The sequence below is a fragment of the Brienomyrus brachyistius genome, unplaced genomic scaffold, assembly GCF_023856365.1.
Source record: "Brienomyrus brachyistius isolate T26 unplaced genomic scaffold, BBRACH_0.4 scaffold53, whole genome shotgun sequence".
Taxonomy (NCBI): domain Eukaryota; kingdom Metazoa; phylum Chordata; class Actinopteri; order Osteoglossiformes; family Mormyridae; genus Brienomyrus; species Brienomyrus brachyistius.
The window spans coordinates 1,406,583-1,430,942 of NW_026042328.1; the positions used below are offsets into that span (position 1 = coordinate 1,406,583).

Sequence of the window (24,360 nt, forward strand, 5' to 3'; positions counted from 1 at the left end):
TGATCTTGCCGGCAACTCAGATCGGCCTGAGGCCCCCAGCCTTTTTCAGGCAGGATCATTACGCCAGTTAGACCACCACAGCCACACGTCTTAAATCTGGTGTATCTGCATCTGTGAACAGGAAACCAAGACACACAGTAAGTAATCCAAGAGGTCTAAGGCTGGAAAAGGTTGCCTGAACAGCCTCCTGCCACGTTCAGGAGTTGGTTAATAAGACACATTGGTCTCTGGGCTTGAGGAAAGCAAATCTGAGGACCAATGTTTGTTATCCTGACTGTGGGTGGGAGGTTCACCCCCCGTATGTGGCTTACTAGTTACCCGGTGCATAGGGCACCGCGCTTCGCCAGCATGAATGCACAATATTTGGCTGCCTACATGCGGATTCCACGATACCAGAAATCCCCCAGCATGTTGGTTTCCCAAGTCAGAGCTACACGGCTGATGAAAGTGAAGCCCTCAGCCCCACATGACGGCCTGTGGGCGCGGCTGTGCCCTTGGCCCCAAGTGACGGCCTGTGGCCATGACTCTGCCCTCGGCCCCACCTGACGGCCTGTGGGCGCGGCTCTGCCCTTGGCCCCAAGAGACAGCCTGTGGGCATGACTCTGCCCTCGGCCCCACCTGACGGCCTGTGGGCGTGGCTCTGCCCTTGGCCCCAAGTGACGGCCTGTGGGCGTGACTCTGCCCTCGGTTGCAATTGACGGCCTGTGGGCGCGACTCTGCCCTTGGCCCCACCTGAAGGCCTGTGGGCGTGGCTCTGCCCTCGGCCCCAAGTGACGGCCTGTGGGCGCGGCTCTGCCCTCGGCCCCAAGTGACGGCCTGTGGGCGCGGCTCTGCCCTCGGCCCCAAGTGACGGCCTGTGGGCGTGGCTGTGCCCTCGGCCCCACCTGACGGCTTGTGGGCGCGGCTCTGCCCTCGGTTGCAAGTGATGGCTTGCGGGCGCGACTCTGCCCTCGGTATCCACCTGACGGCACACACCATGCATCTGCACGTGCCATGCAGCGCCTCTGCATACGTCAGATACCGATTAAAAATGCTCTGACCTACTGCCCTGAAACCAATGCCTGCCTATCAGATATCAACCTTTCACAGACCGTTGATTAAAGTCCAATGGAAGAAAAGTCCCCAGTTGCAAAAAAGCTCTTCAGATGTTCGGGGTTAGCCGGGATGGCTGTGATGGGGCTCATCTGCTGATAGGGATCTTCCCGACTGCGTCTAGCTGTGCAGGCAGGCAGAGAGCTGAATGAAGGGCACATTTTTACATTCATTAGTGCACAGAGGAAGATCTGATGCCCACTGCACTTCTGGCCCAGACAGGAACACATGCTGTTATGACAGAGGAAGGGCTGATGCCCACTGCACTTCCTGCTTGGACAGTAACACAGACTGTTATGAGAGAGGAAGAGCTGATGCCCACTGCACTTCTGGCCCAGACAGGAACACATGCTGTTATGACAGAGGAAGAGCTGATGCCCACTGCACTTCCTGCTTGGACAGTAACACAGACTGTTATGAGAGAGGAAGAGCTGATGCCCACTGCACTTCTGGCCCAGACAGGAACACATGCTGTTATGACAGAGGAAGAGCTGATGCCCACTGCACTTCCTGCTTGGACAGTAACACAGACTGTTATGAGAGAGGAAGAGCTGATGCCCACTGCACTTCTGGCCCAGACAGGAACACATGCTGTTATGACAGAGGAAGAGCTGATGCCCACTGCACTTCCTGCTTGGACAGTAACACAGACTGTTATGACAGAGGAAGAGCTGATACCCACTGCACTTCCTGCTTGGACAGTAACACAGACTGTTATGACAGAGGAAGAGCTGATGCCCACTGCACTTCCTGTTTGGACAGTAACACAGACTGTTATGACAGAGGAAGAGCTGATGCCCACTGCACTTCCTGTTTGGACAGTAACACAGACTGTTGTGACAGAGGAAGAGCTGATGCCCACTGCACTTCCTGCCTGGACAGTAACATAGATTGTTATGACAGAGGAAGAACTGAGAGGAGGGGGTCTGAGAGGGGACCAGGGGCCAGAGAGGAGGGGGTCTAAGAGGGGACCAGAAGCGTTTCTAGATATTGAAAAGATCAGGGTACAAAGTGAAGTTTAAATGGGCCTTAACTTTTTTTTGTTTTTGGGGGAGGATAATTGGCATCGGAGCTAGAATACTTGGTGCTATAGCCCAGAGTGATGAGACCTAATGACGTCCGTGGTGGGGACTGTGCCGAATCATGCTCGACAGGCTGGCTGTAGGTGAAGATCGATCTTTTATTCAGGAAAAGTTCAGCTATCATTTCATTAGTGGCTGTTTAGATTCACCAGAAACATCTGATGAGTAAAAAAAATATTCAGACATATTTTGCTAAATAGCAAATAAAAATCGATGGACTGGAGGTGCAAGGTTTGAGGCGGGGGTCTACAGGGGGACTTAACGGCATCGGGTTTCACTGTCTGAGGGCCGTTTGAGGCACTGAAATACTGAAGCTCCCTTTGTTTGGTCCAGAGCCGCCAGCGGTTTAGAGAGCGAGAAGGTAAAGGGAAGGGGGGAGAGGAGGAGGAGAGAGAAGGAAGGAGAGCGTGTGCGGGACGAACTGGGACTGCAGCACGCGCACGTTTGCATGCCAGGACTTTATCCCGGGATCGCTATTGGTATCCACAATGAATTTCCGGTACGTACCTCACTATTAAATGTTATTTCAGTTAGCATGGTTTGCGAAAATGAATGCTGTCTAAGCCCTGACTTCGCCTTCAGCCTCTCTGGGTGGCCGCCGGTCGTACAGCTCGCCTTCTGGATTTACCACCTTTCCGCTGCTCTTCAGCTTATGGAAGGTAAGTCACGCTGCTGTTTTACCTGGACGGGTTCGTTAGCTTCGATCGCTTCGCTGAATCACTGGCATTTAATACGAAGGGGGTGGGGGATGTTCCCGAAATAAACGTGCAGAATAACAAGCGATATGAGGAAATGAGGCGTATTCGTGTGTATCTTACCATTTTTGACGGTGATGTTGCATGTTTCATGGAACAAACTAAAAAGTTTGTGGAACATGTACTGATGATTAAAACGTTGCGTTCGTAATATTTTTAGTAGTTTTTTTATCATTAAAGAAGAAGCTTATTTGTAAACTTCTAGCGACATAGAATGAATCAATTTATCCGTGTTTTTATGGAGGTTTTCCAAATGACGGGTTTGTACAAATACTTGTTCATCGAATTATAAATATTTCAGGTAAATGCCTGTAATTGCAAATTTCTTGGCATCTCACGTCGACTTTTTGACGAAGTTTCAATCAATAAAAATGTTATTATATGGCAGATAGCATGTTATTGGTATCTATTCGTTATCTACGCTGATTCTTTCATCTTTTCATATCTTAAAATCGTTTTAGGGGATGATTTGTAGCATCGATGATATTTTAAATGAACTGATGGGCGTTTTCTCTGGTGTTGGTTTGTTTAGGCTGTGTATATTCATGAACATTTATAACAGCATCAAGATATTAAGCCATATCCATAGCCATATCCAACTGTTAAAATGCTAAGATGGTAATGATAAAGTAAGAAGTTATGCAAAACTATGGCCGTATCGACCTACGTTTGTTTTATACACGCACACACACACACACACACATTACTTCAGGAGACAGGACACATACTTTCCCACACACAATGTTTATCTCATTGTAAATGGTGGGAAAAACAGTTCCCAAAGAAAACCTTGGTTTCTGTTTATTGAACTTAAATGGAACTTGGGATCAAAAGTGAATTTATTTGTGGCATAAATAACCAGTTGCATGTACAAAAGAACATTTTTATATTATATTCATTTTGTAGCCTATTTGTCTGGCTGAATGCTGGATGATGGACACAGATAATAATACTTTATTTATTGATCTGTGTGGGGAAATTGTCGTTACGCTTCCCTCAACTTACTCTTTTTTTGTAGAGTAAGCTGTCTGCAAAGGACAGCCACCTGTTGGGGCACCCAGGGAGCTGGGGGTTAAGGGCCTTGCTCAAGGACCCACAGACATGCAGAGGCTGGGTTTGAATCAGTAATCTTCTGATTATAGGCTAAACCCACTGAACCACACACTGCCCACGAAAGATTAAGTGCTGGATTGGTAGATACGAGTGGTGACTGATCATGAAGAACGACGGGATATTGGAAATGAGGACTTGTTGCAATTGTGCTGAGGAGGAGAATAGTTATAATGATAAGAAGAGTGATGAACAGGGACCAGTACTATGCTGAATTGGTATCAAAATTAAATTTTTAGGGTGGGTGTGATGTTTAGAGATTTAATCTAGACGTTTGTCCGTGTAGGGGAAGGCTGAGGGTCCCTGGTGAGGGAACACGCAGAAGGCAGTTCTCAGGCCAGCGAGGGCCAGAATGAGCAGCGGCTCCTGGTCAGGCTGAGGGTCCCTGGTGTGGGAACACGCAGAAGGAGGCTCTCAGGCCAGCGAGGGCCGGAATGGGCAGCGGCTCCTGGTCGGGCTGAGGGTCCCTGGTGAGGGAACACACAGAAGGAGGTTCTCGGGCCAGCGAGGGCCGGAATGGGCAGCGGCTCCTGGTCGGGCTGAGGGTCCCTGGTGAGGGAACACACAGAAGGAGGTTCTCGGGCCAGCGAGGGCCGGAATGGGCAGCGGCTCCTGGTCGGGCTGAGGGTCCCTGGTGAGGGAACACACAGAAGGAGGTTCTCGGGCCAGCGAGGGCCGGAATGGGCAGCGGCTCCTGGTCAGGCTGAGGGTCCCTGGTGAGGGAACACACAGAAGGAGGTTCTCGGGCCAGCGAGGGCCGGAATGGGCAGCGGCTCCTGGTCGGGCTGAGGGTCCCTGGTGAGGGAACACACAGAAGGAGGTTCTCGGGCCAGCGAGGGCCGGAATGGGCAGCAGCTCCTGGTCAGGCTGAGGGTCCCTGGTGAGGGAGCACACAGAAGGAGGCTCTCAGGCCAGCGAGGGCCGGAATGGGCAGCGGCTCCTGGTCGGGCTGAGGGTCCCTGGTGAGGGAACACGCAGAAGGAGGCTCTCAGACCAACGAGAGCCAGAATGGGCAGCGGCTCCAACTCAGGCTGAGGGTCCCTGGTTAGGGAACATACAGAAAGAATTTCTCGGGCCAGCGAGAGCCAGAATGGGCAGCGGCTCCTGGTCAGGCTGAGGGTCCCTGGTGAGGAAACATATAGAAGGAGGCTCTCAGACCAGCGAGAGCCAGAATGGGCAGCGGCTCCTGCTCAGGCTGAGGGCCCCTGGTGTGGGAACACGCAGAAGGAGGTTCTCAGGCCAGTGAAGGCTGGAATGGGCAGCAGCTCCAGTCCTTGTCTGAACTTGCTGCAAATTTCAGTGGGCAGCACATCTGATAAAGGCTTGAGTGTTTTCCTTTTGGCTGACATAAAGTCAAAGGTCACGCCTTGTGGATAGCTCCAAGACCTTCCTACACCCAGGCCCTCAAGATATGAGGTCAGGCTAACTGCAGTGGAAACAGCACATGTCAGGCTAATAGCAATGGAAACAGCACATGTCAGGCTAACTGCAGTGGAAACAGCACATGTCAGGCTAACTGCAGTGGAAACGGCACATGTCAGGCTAACAGCAGTGGAAACAGCACGTCAGACTAACTGCAGTGGGGGAACAACACATGTCAGGTTAACTGCAGTGGAAACGGCACGTGTCAGGCTAACAGCAGTGGAAACGGCTCATGTCAGGCTAACAGCAGTAGAAACGGCACATGTCAGGCTAACTGCAGTGGAAACAGCTCATGTCAGGCTAACAGCAGTGGAAACAGCTCATGTCAGGCTAAAAGCAGTAGAAACGGCACATGTCAGGCTAACTGCAGTGGAAACAGCTCATGTCAGGCTAACAGCAGTGGAAACAGCTCATGTCAGGCTAACAGCAGTGGAAACAGCACATGTCAGGCTAACTGCAGTGGAAACGGCACATGTCAGGCTAACAGCAGTGGAAACAGCTCATGTCAGGCTAACAGCAGTGGAAACCGCACATGTCAGGCTAACTGCAGTGGAAACGGCACATGTCAGGCTAACAGCAGTGGAAACAGCTCATGTCAGGCTTACAGCAGAGGCTAACACGGAGCTGGACAGCAGAAAACTTAGACACTTTGGTGACTGTCAGCCATCAATAAAGACTGATTCTCATACCTATTGCTTTTTATTATTATTATTATTATTATTATTATTATTATTATTATTATTATTTGTCATGACCTGCTCGTTGGCTCCTCATGTGTGCCATGCCCCCTGATTATCCACGTGTGCTTCCCCGATTGTCTCCAGCTCTGTCTGATTACGTTGCCTAGTCCTGTGGTACTTAAGTCCCGGTCTTACCTGTTTCCCCCGTCCGTCATTGTGGTCTGGTGATGGTTAGTGTGTTTCCTGTCTCATGTTCCCGAAGTCCCCGAATAAACCCGTTGCGTTTCCCCGATTTCCGCCTGCCTGGCTCGTTCCTGACCCACCTACCCGCACGATCGCCCGTCTGCCAACCCTGGTCGTGACATTATTATTATTATTATTATTATTATTATTATTATTATTATTATTATTACTGTAATATAACGCAATTAAGAAAAAAGTTGAGTAAAGCAACAATCTAACCAATAATGTAATTGCAATAACTGTAATCAATTCTAACCCCAATTTTAAATCAGAAATGAATGCAGCGAGGCTGAATGGGGGGCACGTTTTTATGTGTATTCAGATAAGCTTTCACAGTAGGTCATTTCTGATGTTCAAGTAAAGGCCGTGAGGTGGAAAGACAAAAAATGTGAGTCTCAACGGTAAAATGAGAGACTTGACACCTATGAACCCGCTTGGCTCAGGACACAAGCATGTCATTATAAACTAGCCTGTTAAACTATAGAAAAATGCTTCCCAGTTCCAGTCCTGGAGGGTGATAATCCAACACAGTTTGCAGATTTCTCTGTTCAAACACATCTTACACAGCTAATTACCAGGTTTAGTAGGTAATTTTTAGTAGCTGTGTTTGAGCAGGGGAATCTACAAAATGTGTTGGTTTTTGGCCTCCAGGACTGCAACTGGGGAACCATGCTGTGAAATTATACACAGACAACCGCCTCAGTCACTTTTCTGTGGTGTTGAATAATTGATTATTATTAATTCCCTGTGTGTTTGTGTAAGTAGATGTAAGCTTCTTTTTATCAGAGCTGCTCTTGACAGGCATGTCCAAAATCATGAAGGAGACTTTGAGGTGCAGCTTAAGGCTGCTGTCACAATGCACTGTGTTGCTAATCATCAGAAGACATTCAGGAATGTTAGCTTTAACACCTTCATTGCAGTGTGAGGACAGCCTTAACACATTCATTGCAGTGTGAGGACAGCCTTAACACTCTCATTGCAGTGTGAGGACAGCCTTAACAACCTTATCACAGTGTGAGGGCAGTCTTAATACCCTTACCACAATGTGATGACAGCCTTAACACCCTTTCTGCAGTGTGAGGACAGCCTTAACACCCTTATCGCAGTGTGAGGGCAGCCTTAACAACCTTATCGCAGTGTGAGGGCAGCCTTAATTAACACCCTTTCCACAGTGTGAGGGCAGCCTTAACAACCTTATCGCAGTGTGAGGACAGCCTTAACACCCTTACCACAGTGTGAGGGCAGTCTTAACACCCTTACCGCAGTGTGAATGCAGTCTTAACACCCTTATTACAGAGTGAGGGCAGCCTTAACACTCTCGCAGTGTGAGAGCAGCTATAATACTCTTATTATAGTCTGAGGACAATGTAAGCAGCTGTGGTACTCCATAGATCAGTGAATGGTCCTGAGTTAGCCACCATTCTGTCTGTACAGGGTACTGGTAGGACCTCCTTGTTTCCTGGGGATTCCCTTCCACTTCCCAAAGATGTGCAGTTTAAGTGAGTATAATTCTCTGGCCAGAATGTCAGTGTGTTCCTGCCCAGACATGGACTGCCGATCCATCCCCTTGTCTTGTGCCTTTTGCTATCCATGACTCTCCTCTGGAAAGTGGCTATTGAAAACAGATGGCTGCTTCTGGATGCACCAACATATAGATAAGGGCCCTTTTTTAAGCACACAGTTAAAGAGCTGTCAAATTCGTGTCATGGCAAGCCGGCTGATTAGCTGCCGAGCCACCCAGCACTCATGTGTCTGCAGAAAGTGTGTGGGGGCACTGAAGAGATGAGCAGCTGTTCCTCTGGTTACATCATGGAAGACTTAAGGCGATCAGGTGTCAGGTGCCGTTATAATGATTATCCTCGTTCGCCAGAGGAACTGGGCTGTCTCCTAATGATAGAGCAGCCTTTTGTGCTGACGGAGTTATGAAGTGTTCCTCTTCAGAAGCAGGAGTGAAAAACACGCTTGGCCCTTTTTGAGGTTTGAAGCTGATGTTGGGGTTTCCACTGCCTGTCAGTCAACACCTTGCTTTTTTCCATTCTTCTTGCTATGGTAAAACACTCTTGTCAGGTTGGCAGTATAACAATGACGGTCTTCTCCGTGTCATTTTGTGGTACAAACTAGCAAGTGGCTGTGAGCCCTGGGCTTCATATACATCGGAGTGGATTGTATGGCAGATGCATCAGAGGTAGACTCTGGGAAACAGGTGAGAGAAGGTGAACATTGAAAAATCCAGGAGCATAAATACAATGTTGAAATCTTTAATTTATTCAAAGGACATTAAAAATGCTTTGTTAGGGTGTCACATTTGGTCTGATGCATTCATTTTGGATTCAGGTGAAGCGTTTAGTGCAGATAGTCTGTTTTACATCCCAGATAAGCTGAGGAATGTCCAGCGCGGCAGCTTGAAGGTGAAGGAAATTATCTTGTAGGAGATGGAGCCGTTTGTCTAGAGGGCGAGAATGAGGTTCTGGGTTTCAAGGCTTTATGAGACGGGGGGGGCATGCCTGTGCGTGGCAAACACTGTCCACGAGACAACAGGGGGCATGTCTGTGTGAGGCAAACACTGCATACGAGACAGCGGGGGGCATGCCTGTGTCAGGCAAACACTGTCCACGAGGCAGTGGGGGGCATGTCTGTGTGAGGCAAACACTGCATACGTGACAACGGAGAGCATGTCTGTGTCAGGCAAACACTGCATACGAGACAGCGGGGGGCATGTCTGTGTGAGGCAAAAATTGCATACGAGACAGCGGGGGGCATGTCTGTGTGAGGCAAACACTGCATACGAGATAGCGAAGGGCATGTCTGTGTGAGGCAAACATTGCATACGAGACAGCGGGGGGCATGTATGTGTGAGGCAAACACTGCATACGAGACTGCGGGGGGCATTTCTGTGTGAGGCAAACACTCCATACGAGACAGTGGGGGGCATGTCTGTGTGAGGCGAACACTCCATACGAGACAGTGGGGGGCATGTATGTGTGAGGCAAACACTTCATACGAGACAGCGGGGGGCATGTCTGTGTGAGGCAAATACTGCATACGAGACAGCGGGGGGCATGTCTGTGTGAGGCGAACATTGCATACGTGATGACGGAGGGCATGTCTGTGTGAGGCAAACACTGCATACGAGACAGCGGGGGGCATGTCTGTGTGAGGCGAACATTGCATACGAGACAGCGGGGGGCATGTCTGTGTGAGGCAAACACTGCATACGAGACAGCGGGGGGCATGTATGTGTGAGGCAAACACTTCATACGAGACAGCGGGGGGCATGTCTGTGTGAGGCAAACACTGCATACGTGACGACGGAGGGCATGTCTGTGTCAGGCAAACACTGCATACGAGACAGCGGGGGGCATGTCTGTGTGAGGCAAACACTGCATACGAGACATCGGGGGGCATGTCTGTGCGAGGCAAACACTCCATACGAGACAGTGGGGGGCATGTATGTGTGAGCCAAACACTCCATACGAGACAGCGGGGGGCATGCCTGTGTGAGGCAAACACTGCATACGAGACAGCAGGGGGCATGTCTGTGTGAGGCAAACACTGCATATGAGACAGCAGGGGGCATGTCTGTGTGAGGCAAACATTGCATATGAGACAGCGGGGGGCATGTCTGTGTGAGGCAAACACTGCATACGAGACAGCGGGGGGCATGTCTGTGTGAGGCAAACACTGCATACGAGACGTCGGGGGGCATGTCTGTGTCAGGCAAACACTGCATACGAGACAGCGGGGGGCATGTCTGTGTGAGGCAAACATTGCATACGAGACAGCGGGGAGCATGTCTGTGTCAGGCAAACACTGCATACGAGACAGCGGGGGGCATGTCTGTGTGAGGCAAACACTGCATACGAGACAGCGGGGGGCATGTCTGTGTGAGGCAAACACTGCATACGAGACAGCGGGGGGCATGTCTGTGTGAGGCAAACACTCCATACGAGACAGCGGGGGGCATGTATGTGCGAGGCAAACACTGCATACGAGACAGCGGGGGGCATGTCTGTGTCAGGCAAACACTTTATACGAGACAGCGGGGGGCATGCCTGTGTGAGGCAAACATTGCATACGAGACAGCGGGGGGCATGTCTGTGTGAGGCAAACACTGCATACGAGACAGCGGGGGGCATGTCTGTGTGAGGCAAACACTGCATACGTGATGACGGAGGGCATATCTGTGTGAGGCAAACACTGCATACGAGACAGCGGGGGGCATGTCTGTGTGAGGCGAACATTGCATACGAGACAGCGGGGGGCATGTGTGTGTGAGGCAAACACTGCATACGAGATAGTGAAGGGCATGTCTGTGTGAGGCAAACATTGCATACGAGACAGCGGGGGGCATGCCTGTGCGAGGCAAACACTCCATACGAGACAGTGGGGGGCATGTATGTGTGAGGCAAACACTCCATACGAGACAGCGGGGGGCATGTCTGTGTGAGGCAAACACTGCATATGAGACAGCAGGGGGCATGTCTGTGTGAGGCAAACATTGCATATGAGACAGCGGGGGGCATGTCTGTGTGAGGCAAACACTGCATACGAGACAGCGGGGGGCATGCCTGTGCGAGGCAAACACTGCATACGAGACAGCGGGGGGCATGTCTGTGTGAGGCAAACACTGCATACGAGACAGCGGGGGGCATGTCTGTGTGAGGCAAACACTGCATACGTGACGACGGAGTGCATGTCTGTGTCAGGCAAACACTGCATACGAGACAGCGGGGGGCATGTCTGTGTGAGGCAAACACTGCATACGAGACAGCGGGGGGCATGTCTGTGTGAGGCAAACATTGCATATGAGACAGCGGGGGGCATGTCTGTGTGAGGCAAACACTGCATACGAGACAGCGGGGGGCATGTCTGTGTGAGGCAAACACTGCATACGAGACGTCGGGGGGCATGTCTGTGTCAGGCAAACACTGCATACGAGACAGCGGGGGGCATGTCTGTGTGAGGCAAACATTGCATACGAGACAGCGGGGAGCATGTCTGTGTCAGGCAAACACTGCATACGAGACAGCGGGGGGCATGTCTGTGTGAGGCAAACACTGCATACGAGACAGCGGGGGGCATGTCTGTGTGAGGCAAACACTGCATACGAGACAGCGGGGGGCATGTCTGTGTGAGGCAAACACTCCATACGAGACAGCGGGGGGCATGTATGTGCGAGGCAAACACTGCATACGAGACAGCGGGGGGCATGTCTGTGTCAGGCAAACACTTTATACGAGACAGCGGGGGGCATGCCTGTGTGAGGCAAACATTGCATACGAGACAGCGGGGGGCATGTCTGTGTGAGGCAAACACTGCATACGAGACAGCGGGGGGCATGTCTGTGTGAGGCAAACACTGCATACGTGATGACGGAGGGCATATCTGTGTGAGGCAAACACTGCATACGAGACAGCGGGGGGCATGTCTGTGTGAGGCGAACATTGCATACGAGACAGCGGGGGGCATGTGTGTGTGAGGCAAACACTGCATACGAGATAGTGAAGGGCATGTCTGTGTGAGGCAAACATTGCATACGAGACAGCGGGGGGCATGCCTGTGCGAGGCAAACACTCCATACGAGACAGTGGGGGGCATGTATGTGTGAGGCAAACACTCCATACGAGACAGCGGGGGGCATGTCTGTGTGAGGCAAACACTGCATATGAGACAGCAGGGGGCATGTCTGTGTGAGGCAAACATTGCATATGAGACAGCGGGGGGCATGTCTGTGTTAGGCAAACACTGCATACGAGACAGCGGGGGGCATGCCTGTGCGAGGCAAACACTGCATACGAGACAGCGGGGGGCATGTCTGTGTGAGGCAAACACTGCATACGAGACAGCGGGGGGCATGTCTGTGTGAGGCAAACACTGCATACGTGACGACGGAGTGCATGTCTGTGTCAGGCAAACACTGCATACGAGACAGCGGGGGGCATGTCTGTGTGAGGCAAACACTGCATACGAGACAGCGGGGGGCATGTCTGTGTGAGGCGAACATTGCATACGAGACAGCGGGGGGCATGTCTGTGTGAGGCAAACACTGCATACGAGACAGCGGGGGGCATGTCTGTGTGAGGCGAACATTGCATACGAGACAGCGGGGGGCATGTCTGTGTGAGGCAAACACTGCATACGTGACGACGGAGGGCATGTCTGTGTCAGGCAAACACTGCATACGAGACAGCGGGGGGCATGTCTGTGTGAGGCAAACACTGCATACGAGACATCGGGGGGCATGTCTGTGTCAGGCAAACACTGCATACGAGACAGCGGGGGGCATGTCTGTGTGAGGCAAACATTGCATACGAAACAGCGGGGGGCATGTCTGTGTCAGGCAAACACTGCATACGAGACAGCGGGGGGCATGTCTGTGTGAGGCAAACACTGCATACGAGACAGCGGGTGGCATGTCTGTGTGAGGCAAACACTGCATACGAGACAGCGGGGGGCATGTATGTGCGAGGCAAACACTGCATACGAGACAGCGGGGGGAATGTCTGTGTCAGGCAAACACTTTATACGAGACAGCGGGGGGCATGCCTGTGTGAGGCAAACATTGCATACGAGACAGCGGGGGGCATGTCTGTGTGAGGCAAACACTGCATACGAGACAGCGGGGGGCATGTCTGTGTGAGGCAAACACTGCATACGTGATGACGGAGGGCATGTCTGTGTCAGGCAAACACTGCATACGAGACAGCGGGGGGCATGTATGTGCGAGGCAAACACTGCATACGAGACAGCGGGGGGAATGTCTGTGTCAGGCAAACACTTTATACGAGACAGCGGGGGGCATGCCTGTGTGAGGCAAACATTGCATACGAGACAGCGGGGGGCATGTCTGTGTGAGGCAAACACTGCATACGAGACAGCGGGGGGCATGTCTGTGTGAGGCAAACACTGCATACGTGATGACGGAGGGCATGTCTGTGTCAGGCAAACACTGCATACGAGACAGCGGGGGGCATGTCTGTGTGAGGCGAACATTGCATACGAGACAGCGGGGGGCATGTCTGTGTGAGGCAAACACTGCATACGAGATAGCGAAGGGCATGTCTGTGTGAGGCAAACATTGCATACGAGACAGCGGGGGGCATGTATGTGTGAGGCAAACACTGCATACGAGACCGCGGGGGGCATTTCTGTGTGAGGCAAACACTCCATACGAGACAGTGGGGGGCATGTCTGTGTGAGGCGAACACTCCATACGAGACAGTGGGGGGCATGTATGTGTGAGGCAAACACTTCATACGAGACAGCAGGGGGCATGTCTGTGTGAGGCAAACACTTTCCACGAGGCAGTGGGGGGCATGTCTGTGTGAGGCAAACACTGCATACGTGACGACGGAGGGCATGTCTGTGTGAGGCAAACACTGCATACGAGACAGCGGGGGGCATGTTTGTGTGAGGCAAACACTGCATACATGACGACAGAGGGCATGTCTGTGTCAGGGAAACACTGCATACGAGACAGCGGCGGGCATGTCTGTGTGATGCAAACACTGCATACGAGACAGTGGGGGGGCATGTCTGTGTGAGGCGAACATTGCATACGAGACAGCGGGGGGCATGTCTGTGTGAGGCAAACACTGCATACGAGATAGCGGGGGGCATGTCTGTGTGAGGCAAACATTGCATACGAGACAGCGGGGGGCATGTCTGTGTGAGGCAAACACTGCATACGAGACAGCGGGGGGCATGTCTGTATGAGGCAAACATTGCATACGAGACAGCGGGGGGCATGTCTGTGTGAGGCAAACACTGCATACGAGACATCGGGGGGCATGTCTGTGTCAGGCAAACACTGCATACGAGACAGCGGGGGGCATGTCTGTGTGAGGCAAACATTGCATACGAGACAGCGGGGGGCATGTCTGTGTGAGGCAAACACTGCATACGAGACAGCGGGGGGCATGTCTGTGTGAGGCAAACACTGCATACAAGACAGTGGGGGGCATGTCTGTGTGAGGCAAACACTCCATACGAGACAGCGGGGGGCATGTATGTGCGAGGCAAACACTGCATACGAGACAGCGGGGGGCATGTCTGTGTGAGGCAAACATTGCATACGAGACAGCGGGGGGCATGTCTGTGTGAGGCAAACACTGCATACGAGACAGCGGGGGGCATGCCTGTGTGAGGCAAACACTGCATACGAGATAGCGGGGGGCATGTCTGTGTGAGGCAAACATTGCATACGAGACAGCGGGGGGCATGTATGTGTGAGGCAAACACTGCATACGAGACAGCGGGGGGCATGTCTGTATGAGGCAAACATTGCATACGAGACAGCGGGGGGCATGCCTGTGTGAGGCATGCACTGCATACAAGACAGCGGGGAACCACTGACTTCACTGACTCCTTGTGAATGAGAGAGGATTTTCTCTCCTAATAAACCGAAGGTACCTTTGGTCCTTGGCACAGTAGTTCCTATACATTTCTCCTGCATAGCCTTCACAGAACAGATCAGCTCATTTTTGAAGAACTACAGTAGCTTATTTCTAAAATGATGTGCTGTGTCTCGTGAAATTCATTACTTATTTGCCTTAATATGGTTATTTTTCTGCAAAGGTTCATGGTAGCCAGGGGGCCCCTATTGTTAACCAAGCTTAATTTGAGCCTGTTAAGTCATTCATCAGGAAATCTCTCTGTTGGTAATGCAGCATAACTAACAGGATTTAACTGGGGCTTTTTCCTTGGAAGAGCTTCCACTTTCCACATGATTAGCCTTTTGAAAGAGAAACTTTATAGCATGGACTACCTGTCAAAGCTGTTAATGGCTTATAAAATGACTCTCCGACTTTCAGTGATGATTCTTGGAGGGACATGAGCATCTTTTCTTTAGCCCCTGTGAAAACATTTTAAAATGTCATAGTACTTGACATAATGGGAAATTAGCTTCTTTGGGGCACTATAATAATGGCACAGTGAATTAAAATGTCCATACATGCATACATCCTTCCATCCATCCATCATTTCCTGCCATTTATCCTGGGTTGGATCACAGGGGTAGCAGTCTAAGCTGGGATGCCCAGACCTCCCTCTTCCCAACCACCTCCTCCAGCTCCTCTGGGGGAATACCAAGGCGTTCCCTGGCAAGTCCAGAGATATAATCTCTCCAGCGTGTCCTGAATCTGCCATGGGGCCTCCTCCCGACTGGACATGCCCAAAACACCTCCCCAGAGAGCTGTCCAGGAGGCATCCTAGATGCAAGCTGAACCACCTCAGCTGGCTCCTTTCAATGTGGAGGAGCAGCGGCTCAACTTTGCGGCCCACTGCATTACTTCGTAGAAATATCTAAACACAGCTGATCCTGTATCATCTGCAAATAAATAAATAAAATTAATTAGAAAATGCATGTAATAAAAAGTATGTGAAGTACAAATGGATAGAAGTATTTGGAAGTCTAAAGGAAGAACACAGGTGGAGCACAGAACATGCTGAACCGCGATATAACGGGGCATCACTGTATTACAGTTCTTTTCTGTTTCGAACTGGAAAATTTGTTCATTCTTGTTTAATTACTTCAGTGCTCCATGGCATACGTTATAACATGTCTTGCATGTTTTGACAACATCAAGTACAACCTGATGCTCTGGGCTGTTTATAGAATTGGTGCTACTTTGTATATACACTCACTGGCCACTTTTTTACATTGTGCTGCTGATATATGATTGGCTCATTAGATATTTGAATTTGTATTAGTTGTATTGAGCTGATAATGCAGTGACTGAGGTAAGAAGAAGGCTGCAGCATGACATGCCATGAATATCAGCTTCACAGCTTCAGGCTTGCACAGAATGCTGCAGCGTGACATGCCATGAATATCAGCTTCACAGCTTCAGGCTTGCACAGAATGCTGCAGCGTGACATGCCATGAATGTTATATCTGTGAACATGCTTCTTCAGTTTCATAGCTTCAGGATCCCTCATCGTCACAGTTGAAATTAGTCTGTCTGGTGGGTAAAATGATGTAAATGTGTCATATATGCTGAAGTAAATGTAAAGTCCTTCAAAAGCAGCTCTTTGTTGCTTCAGTAAGCCTGAGTGGTAACTGCTTCTGCTGAGCTGCTCTTCTCAGTGTGAGATGTGTGACGCTGCTCGGTGACATCTGGAGGTGATGTTCATGATGGCAGTTACACCACGCATGTGAGTCATGGATCCTGGGAACTGCGGTGACTGCCTGATAGAATCCCTCAGTCAAAACTCTGACTTGGCAATGTGCCAGGTGAAAGTGACATTTGCAGCATTTACTTTATGTATTTTTTCAGATTTGGCTATGCTGCTTACTAAGGCAAATACAGCATTAAGTCTTTGGGAATGATGTGTGGTTCAGCGGGTTAGACTCTGCACCTATGATCAGAAAATCCCATGGCCAGGAGAGTGGTGCCACTGTTAGGCTTTGAATGAGAAGCTTAATCCCAACTGCTCCGGGGATTGGCTGACACTGTGAAGCTTAATCCCAGTTGCTTCGGGGATTGGCTGACACTGTGAAGCTTAATCCCAACTGCTCTGGGGATTGGCTGACCCTGTGAAGCTGAATCCCAACTGCTCCGGGTATTGGCTGACACTGTGAAGCTTAATCCCAACTGCTCCGGGGATTGGCTGACCCTGTGAAGCTGAATCCCAACTGCTCCGGGGATTGGCTGACCCTGTTTCCCAGCTGCGTGTCACTTTGTATAAAAGAGGCTGCTAAATAAATATTTGTAAATGTTTGTAATGACCAAGATGAGTTATGCAGTGCGACAAATAGATATTAACATGCATGGGAAATGTAGTTCATGGAAGATGTATCATTTATGTGTGAAACAGTTTGAAAGGTTGAAAACTGCAGTTTTCTTCTGCCTGAGTTCAGTTCAAAATGAACTGAATGTTTTTTTAGGCTTTCTTTGGCAGATTTTTGGTGTATTTACTGCTTTTTATATTCTCTTCTGGGAGATTTTGTAAGTTTCTTTTTCCATTAGACGATACAGCCACACTGACCTCTAAAAGTTAAGAGTTAAGAAAATGCTGGATCTGGGAAAACACTTTTTGGGATCTGAGTGTTTTATCCTGCTACATACCGTCTCGTATGAGAACTGAGGAGAGTGCAGCCTGCACCCCCACACCCCTGCACCCCCCCACCTCGAGAACCAAGGGAACAAACAAAGTCTTGGCTACATGAAGATGTAGTTGCAACATTCAGTTGGATAAATAAATAAGAAAAATCTAACTCATGTCTCTATTTCTGGTCTCCTTCCTTTGAATATATAGGAGCTCTCATGTGTCATTATTATTATTAATATCATTATCATTGTTATTATTATTATCAATAATGACGATAATGATAATAATAATAATCATCATCATAATAATAGCCATTCACACCTGGCCGCACCCCCCCATCCTTTTATGGCGTTGATGGGGATGTTTCCTTGTTCATCAAATTACCGTGCAAATCAGGTTTGAATGCATGGTAATACGGCTATTTAGAATGTGAATAGCGATCTTGAGGCAACACAAGCCACCCATGCAGGTAAAACAAAGTAAGTATCACGATCGCCGTGGAACGGATAAGGCAAACAGGCAGGCGGGCAGGAAGGCGGAATACGGGACAAACTAGGGGTTTAATCGGGTAAGTAAGGGCAGGACGGAACACTGGCATTGACAACATCAATGACGGACAAGGGAAACCGGGGAGACCAGGACTTAAAACAGGACAAGACTAATCAAAGTAATCAGACACAGCAGGAGACGATCAGGGAAGCACACATGGGTAATCAGGGGGGCGTGGCACACACGAGGAGCGGACGAGCCGGGCATCACAGTAAGGTGACATGGTTTACTTTTTTGGCAATTTATCCTAATTTTAAAACTTTAATACTTCCGACAATGGGCGTTTCGAAAACAGATTACGGATTTAGTCAGCGTTTTTTTTTTTCATGATTCTACACACAGACTTCAGTGAGATATAAACTGAAATACATGCGAAAAATATGCGGCATCGACTACGCGGCACTCGACCCCAGAAGGTTAAAAGAGTGTCTGATGTGTGGTTTGTCCTTTGGGCCCTAAATGACAGACCTCTAATGGACTAGACCTTAATGGACTGGGCTCTAATTGACTGACTCCTAATGGACCAGGCCCTAATGGACTAGGCCCTAATGGACTGGGCCCTAAAGGTCCAGGCCCTAATGGACCGACCCCTATTGGGCCAGGCCCTAATGGACTGACCCCTAATGGACCAGACCCTAATGGACTAGGCCCTTATGGACTGGGCCCTAAACGTCCGACTCCTAATGGACCAGGCTCTAATGGACCGGGCCTAAAGGACCAACTTCTAATGGACCAGGCCCTAATGGACCGACCCCTATTGGACTGAGTCCTAATGGACCAGGCCCTAATGGACCGACCCCTAATGGACCGACCCCTAATGGACCGGGCCCTAATGAACTGGGCCCTAAAGGTCTGACTCCTAATGGACCGACCCCTAACGGACCGACCCCTAATGGACCGGGCCCTAATGGACCAGGCCCTAAAGGACTGACCCTTAATGGACTGGGCCCTAATGGACCGGACCCTAAAGGACCGACTCGTAATGGACTAATTTCTTTACCTGGACCTGTCAGTCACTTGATCCCTTCAGAAGCTATTTTGCCATTTTATTGGAATTGTTTAGCAGTACCATGCTGCTGCTGTTCCTCTTTATCTTACTTAAATTCCTCTGTACTTTATGAATTAACATGTCTGTCAGGTATGTTAGAGCAACCTTTGCTCAGGGGTATGTTTTGCAGATCATTAGTTTGACAGCCATAAATGTGTCAGACAGGTGTCTGGGCCTTGGTAGCTGCCCTATGGTTTTTGACGTTAAATTTAATTTACGTCCATAAAGTTAATGAGGACAAGTACAAGTTTGAGGTCAAGATCAAAGCCCTACGTGTGGAAATGTCCTGAACAGCTGAAGGGTAATAAAGCTACATCTACAGTATCTTACAGTACTTATAGGTACAGGTAGTTTGAGATTTTTATAGTCTGTTGGATCACACAGGCAGCTGGGACTTTCTGTTCATGCGTCTTGTCCGCATCCCCGAGGGACATTTCATTTGTAAATATTGAGACTACTTATGTCAGCTCTGCGTCTCTGTCAAACCCTCATGAAGAAAAACTGAAGAAAACGCAGCAGATAGCAGATGAATGCATATAAAAGTACTGTAATCATCCTACTCTGAAGTAATTGTGCACTTGTAAGGCCTGTCTGCTGTGTGTTTGACCTTTAGCATTAGCATCTGGATGCACATAGAGTAAAGGAGCCCTTAGCTTCAGTGCAGTGGGGTGGTTAGATAAATCAATCGCTTTGAACAGTAATTATAGCACATGGTGATCCTGACCTGAGCTCTCAAAACAGTCAGGTTTCCCTCCCCCGGCTTGACTTGATGACCCCCGTCCTATCAGGCTTTATGGGTCTCTGTCCTGCCCGGGATCAGCACAGACAGGTGGCAGGCGGTCCCTTGAGGTAGGACTTGAGACATGTTCAGAAAGGCAAAACCAGGTGGGCTGACAATGTGTAGTGTGGGGTTTTAGTCCCAGTGCATCCCACACCAGCCTTTGCACTCAGGGACGCGGCTCCGTCCTGCACATGGACTTGGCGTGAGAGGGCCAAGCTGGGCCAAAGAGGAACAGTTTGTTTGCACAAAGACCACGAGTCTTTGATGTCGACCTTCCTGACAGAAAAATCTGGGGAATTAGGTAATGGAGCCAAAGCAACCAGCCTGTTTGACCAGACAACATGGGTCTGGCAGCCTGTGTGTGAATCTTATGGCTAAAGCCCGTTGGAACTCGGCAAGAAGAGCAGAATGGTGAAGCAGAGGGGTGGCAGCCTGAAGCCTTTCCCTGACGTTTAGTGCGGAGGCTTCACAGCTGGTTAAATGCAGGGCAGGGCAGAGCTGTGAAATCCCCACATCACTTAAATGACATCCCCGGTTCCCAGAAAGTGCTGGTTCTGCCCAGAAGTTAAAGTGGAGGGTCGTCTCATTATTGTGTGTTAGGGAAAGTAGGGAATGTTTGGAGTTTCCCCACAAAGAAAGTTCACTTACTTTGAAAAAAGTACAAAAGCCTCCCATGCTTTCTCACAAAGAGGGTTTCATTTTTTTTTACCTCCACAGTCTGATTATTTTTTCACTTTGAAATGGCAGCTTCCCTCTTCTCTGTATTTATATCTTTTGCCCTTGTTTTCTAGGTCACTGCCGCCTTTCGGAAGGCTGACACCTGAATTCACCAATTTCACAGGCAGTTTTACAGGCCTTGTGAATAATAATGACAATAATAATAATAACAAGATCATCATTCTTCTTCTTATTATTATCATCATCATTAATAATAATAATAATAATAATAATAATAATAATAGTATAATTATCATTGTTGATAATAATAATAACAATAATAATGCATATAAAGGCTCATAAGTGAGCAGACTGATGGTCCATTTTCCATCAGCTGCATTTTGGAGATCAAACCCAAATGATTAACTTCTGGGGGTCTCGCCTTCCAAGAGCCCGTTTGGGCATCGTGAGGGCCGAGACACACAGGCACACACACACACACACACACACAGGCACACACACACAGGCACACACACACACACAGGCACACAGACACACACACACAGGCACGCATGCAGACACCCATCCCAACACATCACTGGAAAGTAATCTGTTACTCCCAGGCCTGGTACAAAGCAGCTTTTTGTGAGTTAACCTTCTAGATGAATCTACCCAGTGAAGATGGGGAGCGGAATCTCGACTGAGTCATTTTCGTCGCTTTGACTGTTTTTTGTTTAATTCGCCAAGAATCCCTGCCAAGTTTTTGTGAAAATGTCCTTTGGAGTTGAGATGATTTTCACACTGGATTTGTATAGAAATCCTGGTTCGACAATGTGAAATGTAACAGTGACAAATACCACATGAACCAATCAGCTCTGTGATTTTCCCCACAAAATAAGTTTCTAGCATTCTTTAAAGCATAGTTTACCATCTCAAGTTGTTATCTCTTAAAATATAAAATTAAATAATAGCTTTGTGGTTGTTTCTTACAGACTAATAGGACATCGCTGGACTTCTGTTTTGACTCAGACTGGAAACCTGGCAGTGTGCTATAAATCCCTCAGCAGCCGCTTTTGTTTGCAAAGACAGGTGTCCCTGTCTGACGGGATGAAAGGAAAGAGGAAGACAGTCCTGTAAATGCCTTTGTCTTCTGGAATCTTCTTCTGCAATCCTGCTGGCACTTGCTGGATCGCCTGGCCGGGGTGATGGGGCCAGCTGTGTGCAGGGCGTTTCCCCTTCTCACTGTTTGCTGGGTGAAGCAATATGCGGACTTGAATTGTACAGTGAGAACAGTTTGCTGGCCCAAGTGTGAGAAATTGTCACTGTGCCAACTTCCAGTCCCTGTGGAGAGGTGGAGGGTTCTTACACATGCACACACAGACATGCACCACATGCGTGCAATTACACAGGCAGACACATGCTGCGGTACACACAGGCAGTGGATGGAGGGGTCTCTCACAATGCTGAGGGCCTTGTGGATGCTGTGGTACCTCCTGCCAAACGGGAGGCGGGTGAGCAGTCTATGCAGTGGATGGGAGGGGTCTCTCACAATGCTGAGGGCCTTGTGGATGCTATGGTACCTCCTGCCAGATGGGAGGTGGGTCAGCAGTCCATGCAGTGGATGGGAGGGGTCTCTCACAATGCTGAGGGCCTTGCGGATGCTGTGGTACCTCCTGCCAAATGGGAGGGGGGTCTGCAGTCCATGCAGTGGATGGGAGGGGTCTCTCACAATGCTGAGAGCCTTGCGGATGCTGTGGTACCTCCTGCCAAATGGGAGGGGGGTCTGCAGTCCATGCAGTGGATGGGAGGGGTCTCTCACAATGCTGAGGGCCTTGCGGACGCTGTGGTACCTCCTGCCAAATGGGAGGGCAGTCTGCAGTCCATGCAGTGGATGGGAGGGGTCTCTCACAATGCTGAGGGCCATGCGGATGCTGTGGTACCTCCTGCCAGATGGGAGGTGGGTCAGCAGTCCATGCAGTGGATGGGAGGGGTCTCTCACAATGCTGAGGGCCTTGTGGATGCTGTGGTACCTCCTGCCAAATGGGAGGTGGGTCAGCAGTCCATGCAGTGGATGGGAGGGGTCTCTCACAATGCTGACGGCCTTGCGGATACTGTGGTACCTTCTGCCAGATGGGAGATGGGTCAGCAGTCCATGCAGTGGATGGGAGGGGTCTCTCACAATGCTGAGGGCCTTGCGGACGCTGTGGTACCTCCTGCCAAATGGGAGGGCAGTCTGCAGTCCATGCAGTGGATGGGAGGGGTCTCTCACAATGCTGAGGGCCATGCGGATGCTGTGGTACCTCCTGCCAGATGGGAGGTGGGTCAGCAGTCCATGCAGTGGATGGGAGGGGTCTCTCACAATGCTGAGGGCCTTGTGGATGCTGTGGTACCTCCTGCCAGATGGGAGGCGGGTGAGCAGACCATGCAGTGGATGGAGGGGCCTCTGAAAATGCTGAGGGTCTTGCGGATGCTGTGGTACCTCCTGCCAGATGGGAGGCGGGTCAGCAGTCCATGCAGTGGATGGGAGGGGTCTCTGAAAATGCTGAGGGCCTTGCGGATGCTGTGGTACCTCCTGCCAGATGGGAGGTGGGTCAGCAGTCCATGCAGTGGATGGGAGGGGTCTCTCACAATGCTGACAGCCTTGAGGATGCTGTGGTACCTCCTGCCAGATGGGAGGTGGGTCAGCAGTCCATGCAGTGGATGGGAGGGGTCTCTCACAATGCTGAGGGCCTTGCGGATGCTGTGGTACCTCCAGCCAAATGGGAGGCGGGTCAGCAGTCCATGCAGTGGATGGGAGGGGTCTCTCACAATGCTGAGGGCCATGCGGATGCTGTGGTACCTCCTTTCCAGATGGGAGGTGGGTCACCAGTCCATGCAGTGGATGGGAGGGGTCTCTCACAATGCTGAGGGCCTTGTGGATGCTGTGGTACCTCCTGCCAGGTGGGAGGCGGGTCAGCAGTCCATGCAGTGGATGGGAGGGGTCTCTGAAAATGCTGAGGGCCTTGTGGATGCTGTGGTACCTCCTGCCAGATGGGAGGCGGGTCAGCAGTCCATGCAGTGGATGGGAGGGGTCTCTCACAATGCTGAGGGCCATGCGGATGCTGTGGTACCTCCTGCCAGATGGGAGGTGGGTCAGCAGTCCATGCAGTGGATGGGAGGGGTCTCTGAAAATGCTGAGGGCCTTGTGGATGCTGTGGTACCTCCTGCCAGATGGGAGGCGGGTCAGCAGTCCATGCAGTGGATGGGAGGGGTCTCTCACAATGCTGAGGGCCATGTGGATGCTGTGGTACCTCCTACCAGATGGGAGGTGGGTCAGCAGTCCATGCAGTGGATGGGAGGGGTCTTTCACAATGCTGATGGCCTTGCGGATACTGTGGTACCTCCTGCCAGATTGGAGGTGGGTCAGCAGTCCATGCAGTGGATGGGAGGGGTCTCACACAATGCTGAGGGCCTTGCGGATGCTGTGGTAACTCCTGCCAAATGGGAGGGCGGTCTGCAGTCCATGCAGTGGATGGGAGGGGTCTCTCACAATGCTGAGGGCCATGCGGATGCTGTGGTACCTCCTGCCAGATGGGAGGTGGGTCAGCAGTCCATGCAGTGGATGGGAGGGGTCTCTCACAATGCTGAGGGCCTTGTGGATGCTGTGGTACCTCCTGCCAGATGGGAGGCGGGTGAGCAGACCATGCAGTGGATGGAGGGGTCTCTGAAAATGCTGAGGGCCTTGTAGATGCTGTGGTACCTCCTGCCAGATGGGAGGCGGATCAGCAGTCCATGCAGTGGATGGGGGGGGGGTCTCTCATAATGCTGAGGGCCTTGTGGATGCTGTGGTACCTCCTGCCAGATGGGAGGCGGGTGAGCAGTCCATGCAGTGGATGGGAGGGGTCTCTCA

General features: G+C 50.5%; 1 protein-coding gene across 1 annotated transcript in view; it reads left to right on the plus strand.

The window, feature by feature from the left end:
- The window catches only part of col15a1b (collagen, type XV, alpha 1b), a 93,074-nt gene that overhangs the window by 16,765 nt on the left and 51,949 nt on the right, over positions 1 to 24,360 (plus strand). The window contains exons 3-4 of the mRNA XM_049000840.1: positions 2,508 to 2,673; positions 2,757 to 2,833. Coding sequence (XP_048856797.1) covers positions 2,663 to 2,673; positions 2,757 to 2,833 — 88 coding nt within the window. The 5' untranslated portion in view covers positions 2,508 to 2,662. The remainder of the gene's footprint in view (positions 1 to 2,507; positions 2,674 to 2,756; positions 2,834 to 24,360) is intronic.